This window comes from Montipora foliosa, chromosome 13 (genome assembly GCF_036669935.1).
Source record: "Montipora foliosa isolate CH-2021 chromosome 13, ASM3666993v2, whole genome shotgun sequence".
Classification (NCBI taxonomy): domain Eukaryota; kingdom Metazoa; phylum Cnidaria; class Anthozoa; order Scleractinia; family Acroporidae; genus Montipora; species Montipora foliosa.
Genome location: NC_090881.1, coordinates 36,394,918 through 36,404,917, shown reverse-complemented (window position 1 = coordinate 36,404,917; position 10,000 = coordinate 36,394,918). Strand labels below are relative to the sequence as shown.

At 39.8% G+C, this 10,000-nt stretch overlaps 1 protein-coding gene across 1 annotated transcript in view; it reads left to right on the top strand.

Annotated features, from left to right (window-relative positions):
* LOC137984130 (uncharacterized) overlaps nucleotides 1-10,000 on the top strand; it is a 72,720-nt gene that overhangs the window by 19,475 nt on the left and 43,245 nt on the right. The window contains exons 6-9 of the mRNA XM_068831346.1: nucleotides 1,264-1,527; nucleotides 2,308-2,619; nucleotides 3,436-3,720; nucleotides 8,874-9,128. Of these exons, the coding sequence (XP_068687447.1) occupies nucleotides 1,264-1,527; nucleotides 2,308-2,619; nucleotides 3,436-3,720; nucleotides 8,874-9,128 (1,116 nt within the window). The remainder of the gene's footprint in view (nucleotides 1-1,263; nucleotides 1,528-2,307; nucleotides 2,620-3,435; nucleotides 3,721-8,873; nucleotides 9,129-10,000) is intronic.

Here is a 10,000-nt window from a genome sequence, read left to right as displayed (position 1 = left end):
GGTGTGCGCAGCGATCTGCGGCACACGGTCTGGTTGATCGGGAAAGTTGAATCTAGTTCTACTTTCCCAACCATTACGATGCTTCCAACTACGACAATTTGTAATGGAAACGTGTGTCTGAGATGATCTGTGTCCTATCAGGGACACACTGTTGTTTGCCTTGAAACACGTCCAATCAGACTTGAAGTACATGTAAGTGCGATCCTTTTTCTCCTCGCTTCGCAGAGGATTAGTGGTACTCTTGTCTGCGAGTGCTTCAGCTTTAAATGAAAACATTTGCCTTTGTTTATGATCGTCTGCAATAAGGCCAACGCAGACAGCTTCTGATTGTTGCAGACTGTTGCAGATCATATGGAAACTAGGCTTTACCAACTGTGCTGATTACAAGTCATATTTATGACCTTTTCTTGTTTACGCAGCCTAGTAAGCAAGTAAGCACTTGCAGGTCTTAAATAATAAGAATAGTGTACTTTTACCCCACAAAAGACAACAACAAAAAGCTGCCAGTGCAATATTTTACCACAAGAAATGGAGGTTTTTGCATATGTTATTCTAGGAAACCGAGAACAAACCAACCAAGAAAATAATTATAGAGACTTGTGTTCTCTAACGACATGGAAAATTGTTAAAATAACACCCAAAGGTCACTTAGGCTCTTTTTTCTTGGAGACCTTCATTATTCTTCATTATGCAAATTTCAAATGAACTGCTAGACTAGCCATTAGATACAGTCAACTCTCCACTAACAGACACTCTCGTAAGCAGGCGGCTCTACTTACAGACACTTCTTTCAATTCCCCATTTTACCTTCGAGTACATTCCTGTAAGCGGACACTCTCTCGTAAACGGATATGGATACTTTTGAAAATTAAAATTGGATTTTTTGTTTATGCTCTCTTAAGGGGGATAACACTTAACTACCAAAGTGTTGCCATTGATCCCTTCAAATAGTTTAACTCTACAGTTAGCATTTTTTGCCAAGTGTGTTCTATTTAACCTTTGTTTGTCTGGTTCAACTCGCAACTCACAACCGTTTTTGGTAAATCACATGACCAAAACAGAAAATGCCTTAAAACTCAGCGAGTTGACTATGTTTTTCACAAATTTTTAACACAACAGTACGAGAACAGTCTTAACACAAAATCTGTAGTATGGCTTTTTAAAAATATTATTTGTTCTTAAAAAAAAGTTGATTCACTTTTCAAAATAATTATCAGTTGCATTTTTTGTCCAAGTTTGTTTTATTTTTAAATTTCTTCTTAGATAAACCAACTCAGACGAATTTCACAACAGGAAATGTGCGTAACACTGCAGTGCAAGGAACAACTGTTACTCTTACATGCAGTGCAAATGGATTTCCTGCGCCTACATACGTTATAAAACGTAATGGCACACAAGTGACGCAAAGTGGCGGCAAGCACGTAATCATGAACATCCAACTCAATGCGGAATATGACAGATATGCGTGTGAACCAACCAATGACGAAGGACCGGGGCCAATTAAGACCTTCCAGATCACTGTAGAAAGTAAGTATCAGGATTTAGCCTAAACTAGGGGCAAAATTTCTCTCTCTTTTTTTTTTTTTTGTAATACCAAATAACTAATGCTAGATGTATTATTTACACAAATCAGGGTACATCACTGGGCTACCTTTCAAGTTACTTGGTCACCCTACAAGATTCATGATTTTAGCTCCCATTTTTCTCACATGTATGTAACACTCTCATCAGTATCTTGGGATCCATTCTCCAGGTGATGTTGTCTTAACGGCACCATTGTAGCTTGCAGCTGTTGTGTTTCTTTGAAAAACAGTGATGCAAATTAATTTGACGTCAATCTCTGAGCACTGATGCTTTGAAAATTCGAAATTTTACAGAGCATGTATGGGATCATTTTGCCACCCAAGAATTTTTTGATGGCTAATAACTGTCTAGTTATGAAAACTAAAAGGCTTAAAATTTGAAATTTAACTAAGTTTAAGTCAAGTTCTTTTACCTTTTGAAGTCAGTTTGTAACTTGTGGGTAATGTCTCCTCTAAGCAAACAATTATGTTTCGCGGGCGGTCCAGGATTTTTCTCAGGAGGGGTACACCACTAAGGAATGCCGTACCCCCTGCACCCCCGTAGACCCCCCTAGACCCCTCCCCCTGCAATTTAAAATGAAATTAAATGTAAACAGTGATGTCAGCAGAGATTCTCTTATTGGCTGTGACCTTGCAACACCTTGCATTCCTGAAAATTTTCAGAGTTAATAATCCTGTGAGTTCGACAATGAGTATTGATCACTAATTTCCTTGCTCTCATTAGTTCCTCTACGGTTTCCTGCCACATCTTTGAGCTCTCTAAACAAGACTGAAAACGAAACTTACACGTTCTCATGCACAGCAGAAGCGAAGCCTGCAGCGACAATACTTTGGATGTTGAACAATGAAAATATCACTCGGGTGCCACCGTACAGTATCAATACATCAGTCACACCTATTCAAAATTCAAAACTAAAAAAGACTCTTAGCTACCTGAAGATCACCAGGATAACATGGAGGCAGAAGGGGCTTTATTCCTGCATTGCTCACAATTCTGCTGGTCAACAAAGACAGAGTGCAGTGCTTGGAGTGCGATGTAAGTAATTGAAGTTCCCATAACCTAAAAGTGTTTATTTTCCTGTTTGAATGTCCATGTTAAAAAATGAACTTTTGCCTTCAAATGAGGTGCGAATTTTCTACAAAAAATTAAAACCTTTTTTTTTGTTCAAAGGCTCTTTTGTAGCCGCAAGAGGAGTGGGGCAGGAAAAAAAAAAAAACAGTCTGCTTGCCATCCACCCCTTTTTGAATTCCGCCCCTCGGAATGTGACATGTCGTGACTTGCAACATTATGGAGGTAGTTAATGGGAAAACTCCTTGCATTTTTATTTCAAAAACATCACAGGATAAAAATTAAGGCACCAGGTGGCAAACGGCTCTGAACTTTATGTCAAACAGTTTCTGTGAACGTAAACGTTAACAATAAAAATGCAAATAGCAGTGCAATAGTTGGTTGCCCGCTGTCAACCAGTTGTGAAATTCTCGTCGCCAGTACTCAATTTTTAGTTGCATTGGTGACCAGGAAGGCGCAATTTTCGACCCTGTTGCTAGTTTTATTAGTTTGAAAAGCATCTACCTCAACCCAAACAAATTGCATGTAGAGTTTCTCTGCTTGAAATTTCAATGTTTCAGCCCTCTTGGGTTTTTAACTGAAAACCTGTTTCGTTTTATACTTTTATTGATCCTACGTGATTATTTAAAGTAACTTCAAGTTGACTGACGGCGTTATGGATCTGGCTTGCCGCTTCCAAAGTATGCAAAACTAACTCTGTCTGTTTAAGGTATCACATTTCTTTCTGCTGCAATTAAGCCACAATAAATGTGGATTTGTAATTACTTAAATTGTGTTTTACAGATCGACCAGTTGTTCAATTTCCGGAGGATCATCCTAAAAACCACACCGTGGCCGTGGGAGAGACAGTAACATTCTATTGCAAAACAATTGGCAACCCTCCAACAAAAAGACACAAGTGGCAGTTCAATGGTGTAGATATTCCTGGGGAAAGCTGCGACAATGGGTGCTCGTCAATACAGTATACAAAGAATGCAGTTGTCCATCAGGATGCAGGGCAGTATTCGTGTATTGGTTATAATGATCTAGGATATGGACCCCCTGCTACTGCGGAACTTTTTGTTAAACGTAAGTGTCGCTCGGTTTTAGCAACATCAGTGTTATTTTGCTTAACACCAATAACCACCCATTTTCATTGGTTGTAATGGTTTAGGATGTGGACCCCTGCTACTTCGGTGCTTTTTGTTAAATGTAAGTCACTGTCAGTATTATTTTGCTTAACTCCAATAAGGGGCAAATTTGCAGGGGGGGGGGGGGGGGGTGGGGTTTTAAATTTTCAGTAAAGCGGCGAAAATAAAAAATACCCTCCCCAGCTAAGGGATTGAATTGTTGACCCTCCCCTGGAGCCCCTCCCCCACCCCTCCCCCCCCCCCCCCCGCCATAAATAATGGCTCCAAATTTGTTATACAGTGGTAGAAGACCTTTTACGAAGCAAACCTAACATGCAAGTGATATCTTCAGAAACAGAGGACACACGCACTTTGTTCATTGAACTTCCAATATCTTGTCTTGTTTATATATAAAAAGTAAGTTAAGTCTGTTTACGACCCAAGTGGCCCATTTCTGTGGCGTGAATGTTTATATATGACAATTATTTTGTACAGCATGATTTTCATACACGATTTGTATTTGAGTTACAACATAATATTAATGGGAGGGGGGGGGATGCTTAACCCAATTTTTCCTCAGGCGCGCTAGGTCGTCCCCAGTTGACGATTAAAATCGTCTGATATTAGACGTACAGAGTAACATCTGTTAAGTCTCACTCCTAACCCTAACCCTAACCCTTCACCCAAACGTGTTTCAAAAACTATTTTTTCAAGTTTTCACCTCTTTTCTTGCATGATGTTACTGCCGTTGAGTAGTCAGCGCCATTGTTTTTTAATGAGACGTGATTTGAATATTTAGTAACTTCAACGGGACCAATACACTTGATTACGCACATACTAAGCGTCCATATTGTTTTCTATGAGAATATTTAATAACCTGGACAGGATCGTCAAAATTGATTGCACATATACAAACTGCACAATGAGCTATGTCCACACGTCTGAACATGCCCGATTGGCGCCACCACGACAACTAGTTTCAGCCAGTGAAATTAGTTGTCATAACAAGATAAATTCTGTCACCGAGGAAACACACGTTCATTTCAACACGAGTGCTAGCGGAGTGTGGAGCAGAGACAAGTGGTTTATGAGTAGCATGGCTTTCATTTGTGACATTTGTGAGAAACAGTTCCCCCAGAAGAGAAATCTTGTGCGACATAAGGAATCTATTCACTATGGAAGTTCTTTTACTTGCGAACGGTGCGGCGATGCCTTTAATCGAAAAGATGCACTGAAGCGTCATATGAAGAAACATTCTCAAGAGGAACTCCACCGATGCCAGTATTGTTCCCGCAAGTTTTATGGCCGCGATACATGTTTAGAACACTAAAAACTGTGTGCGTTTGAGAAGGAAGATGATCATCGCGATAGCATCAAGCGAAAATATCCAGAAGGAAAAGAAAATGGAGAGCGGAGAGCAAAACAATGGAGATGGGATGACGCAACGGTCAGTACGACTACGGAGGGGAATGATGTACACTCAGGCAAAGATACTGGTTGTTCTGAAAACCCTTGCGCTTTGACGACCCCAATGAAACACTCCTTAAAAACGTTCAAGCTTAAGCCTCAAATTCAAGAAAAACACGACCTCAGTAGGTTACTGTGTGCTAAGAAAGCGTCACTAGTCAATCGTCTAAGTCAAGAACTTAAAACTAACAGGGGACTCAAGTGGTTCATCAGCGTTCAAGTCAAGTTATTCAAACCGAAAGCGGACGGGTCTGACGAGATTTCAGAACCCAATTTCCGAAGTCTTTGCATGACAACGGTAAACGTTCACGAAATTGAAGAGCAGCTTAACAAAGTGAACCAGAAGATTTTGAGTGCTTTCACAAGCTATCAGAAGGAAGGAAGTGGTTGGATGCTATCCGAAATTTTGCATCTTGATTTGAGTGTGGCTCACTACAAACTATTGAAAGGTTCGAGCTATCTGCCTTTACCTAAAACGTTGAAGGATAAGAAAGCTATCATTAACATCGAAAACAAAGACAACAAGTGTCTCATGTGGAGTGTCTTGGCGGCCTTACATCCTGTTCCTTATAGATCTAACCCCTAGCGAATTCATCATTACTAACCTTATGTCAACGAACTGAACTTGGATGGTATCGAGTGTCCTGTATCAATCAGTAAGATCGCAAAGTTTGAGAAACAAAACAAGATTGCAGTCAACGTCTGCGGATTCGAAGAAGGAGATTTGTTTCCCGCACACCTCACTAAAGAACGCGAGTTTCCCGTGCATGTCAGTTTGCTGTTGTTTTCAAAGGGGAGAAACGACATCACTGTTTAATCAAATTAAAATCTCAACCGACTGCTTTCCAGTCAAACAGGGCACAAAGCTCAAATGTATTACTGCCCTTATTGTCTTCACGGCTTCGTGCGGGAACAGCTACTTGAAAACCACAAGCCACTGTGTAGTCAGCATGGACCCCAGCGAGTAGAACTGCCCAATGAGGATAACTTGTTTCTCCAGTTTAAAGAATTCAAAAACAGCTTCGAGTCCCCTTTGTCATTTATGCTGATTTCGAGAGCCTAACCACCAAGATTCGGTCCACCTCGCCGGATCCTCGCAAGTCCTCGATAGAGAAATTTCAGAAACATCAAGCCTGTGGTTTTGTTTACGTAATTGTCTCTCCAAAACCAGAATGCTGTAAACCTCCCGTAGTCTATCGCGGAGCAGATGCAGTGGATCCTAGAAGCGTTACAATAATAAGAAGAAAGAATCCATACTCTCTTGAAAGAGATTGTTCCTATGCAGTTGAGCCCTTCCGAAGAACAAGAATTTCAACAAGCGAAGAGCTTGATGTTGATCGGTTTCGAGATCACTGCCATCTTACTGGTAAATCGCCCGATTTACGTCGGCTTTACAATTCTTGATCTGTCTAAAGTCCTGATGTACGATTTCCACTACAATTACATGGTCTCAAAGTACGGACCCCACGCTAAATTGCTGTTTACAGATACCGGCAGCTTGTGCTATGATGTCAAGACAGATGACCTCTACCACGATTTTTTACAAGACCTAGACTGCTTTGACACGTCAGAGTATCCAAGAGATCATTTTCTGTACAGTGTAAGGAACAAAAACGTGCTGGGGAAGATGAAAGACGAGACCCGTGGCATACCCCTCGAAGAATTTCTAGGCCTTCGACCCAAAATGTACTCTATCCTATTCACAGAAGACAGCAAACAAGTGGAAAAGAAAACAGCGAAAGGCATTTCAAAGAATGTAACCAAGAGAAAAGTCCGACATCAAGATTGCAAGACTTGTCTCTTTGAGAAACAATTTCAAATGGCGCGAATGAATCAAATTCGAAGCGAAAACCATCAAATTTATTCCCTGACGTTAACCAAAACAAGTCTTTCACCCCACGATGACAAACGCTTCATTTTAGTTGATGGGTGTCATACACTCTCCTATGGGCATTATTCGATTGATGCATGTTAAGAGTCCTTATGACAGCAATTTAAATGAGCTTCCTTCCCGACGAGTATATTTTTGGATTTATAGCTTTAACGAATGTTGTGAATAAAGTCAAGTTGAAATGCAAAGCATTGTGATGTTGTTTCTCCGATTTTGAAAAGTTCAAATCAAAAATAATTTCTAGATAGAGATTAAAGGTTTAACAACATGTACAGTTGAATAAAAATCCACTTCGATAAACTAAACAAGGCACCCGTGCTGTTTTTAATCTTAGTATAGAGAAAATAAATAATTCATGCGTTAATGTACTCGCATAGTTTTTGGTGTTGAAACTCAATGTTCACATCTACTAGAAGTGCTTTTTTTTTATATTTCGCTTCAAAACACTTTTTTTTCGATTGAGGTAATCACTGCTACGATGAGGCGTTTTTTTGTGTGCCGTTTGGTTTATTTTTATTTTTATGAGAACTAATTCTCGCCAACACCACAAACAAATTATTTACTATATTTACATTATTTGTAAAATTGGTGAAATAAAATAATCGAGGTTGCCTATAACCAATCTTCGTTCATACAATTGAAGCAAGCGTACTATGCATAACCATCAAGTTGTCATTGGAGTGTCTTTAAAAGGTGAATTCCAAAGCGTTTGAGATGTATGTTGTTTGCCCGATTCGGTTGAAAATCACCTGAATAGGCCACTTTACAGTTGTCTGTTCAGTGACCTAGCCTAAGAATGGCTGCGAGGCTGCCGGTGACCTTGTATTGATACAAACTGTAGTTCAGTCAATGATAATTTCAGTTCTGCATTTGTCCAGTTAAAAAATGATCAGCACTAAAATAAAATAAAAATAAAAATAAAAATAAAAAAACTGAGAAATGCAGACATGGGTGATATGTTCACCCTTCTTTCTTTCTTTTTTTTTTTTTTGCTTAGTCACTTTGCTTTTGAGGGAAGAGGCTGTTCTAGTAGCTTCCAAGTATGTTTTGGACTAATAGTATGCAACATTCACTACTGGTGGTCTTCCTAATTCTGATACAAAGGTTAAATTTGGAAACAGGTGTAAAGCCCTGAAACGTCTGCTCATTCTTAGAGCACAGATGGTGGACATGACTCTTGGAAAGCACAGGTGGTAGAAATGACTCTGGAAGAAGCGTCCTACACGTTTAAATAGTAACTCTTCTTTTTTTACTACCCTCTTTTGTCAAAAGTTAACCTATGGACTTAAAATCTGGCTGTTCTTTATATTTTCATTTTATTGTTTAAAACAATAGTGGTCACATACCTATTTACCATAAACGCTCAAATAAGCCCCTCGCCCTCCCCCCTCCAATTGCCTCAAGTTCATAATATGCCCCCTCCCCTCCCCTCCCCTCTCCTTCCCTCCCCTCCCCTCTAATTTTATGTAATAAACGCGCGTAAAAAAATGGTTTTAATAGCTGATTTTACTCTTTTTTTTTAATGTAATAAGCCCCCCTCCCCTCTACAAGCCCCAGAATTATCGGTAAGTTGAAAAGTTTGGAAGTAGTGTGGTTTTGTGGATAGGGTGTCAATTCAAGATATTGGAATGGAGTGCCTGTATGCTTTGTGATGTTTATCATAGAAAATGTGCATGTGTCATTTTTGATCAATCATAGCGAATGCTGCTGTACTGATGGACACATTAAATAATTTTTGCTATTCTTCTTTGAAGATCCACCGAGGATAAAAGAATTACCTCAGACGTCATATACAGCAAATGAAACCCACAGTGTAACAATGGTGTGCTGGGCTGAAGGCGTCCCAAAGCCGAAAGTGACTTGGAAAAAGTCAAGCACTGACCAGATCGTTGGTTATGGAGAGGTGTTTACAATTGGCAATACAATTGGTCGTGATGAGGGCAAGTACACTTGCACTGCAGAAAATGAGCTTGGTACAGACTCCAAAGAGGTTACACTTAATGTCCAGAGTAAGTAAGCTATGGAACGTTTGAGGCAAAAAGGCTGAGGGCGCGTTCGATTGACCCTATTCCGGAATAAGAATTCGTGCGTAATGAGTAAACGGTATGTTTGGCGCGTTTTGACAATTTTGAACTGAATCTCCGTAAAAACGAAGGATTTCTAACTTATCTTCCATGTATTCCTATTCCGGAATACGGTGAATCGAACGCACCCTAAATAAAACTGAATCAAAGATAGACTTCAGTCTTCTCGGAGGGAGGCTTCAGGCTCTTTGGGGGGTGGGGGACTGATCTTTACAGTTTTCATTACATAAGGAAAGAAATCAACTTTTTGTGAGAAAGAAGAGTGGACTAACTGGGCTAAGACTGCGACACAGAACAAACAGGACAGAACAGAACTGGCAGGAACAAAGTTAATAAACACATTCATGTACTCAATTGAATAGTAGAAACTGAGATCAATAGAACAACACCTGAAGAGAAATTAATAAGTTTTGATCAAAGGAATACTTTCTTTAACTTAGGAAATACCACCTTTTACTGTCATAATAAAAGATAAGAGTGAAAGCCTCTGAGAAATTGATGTAAATACCACACTGTAAGTCTTTGAAAACCCCCTTAGGGTAAGGGAACTTGTTTTGTTATTAATGTTACGATTCATAGCGGAGCTCCGCGCTCGCCTTTCCCGCGTGGAGCACCATTGTTAAGAAAATATTGTAACCCATCGATGCAAGAAATCTTGGTTTTATAGCCATGACCTCATCGACCGTCCATCCGTCCGTATGTACGTCAACCCCTCCATGTATGGCAATGTGACCAATATCATGCTAGTTTACAGCATACATCTTTGATATTGGACATCCATGTTTTGATGAATTGAC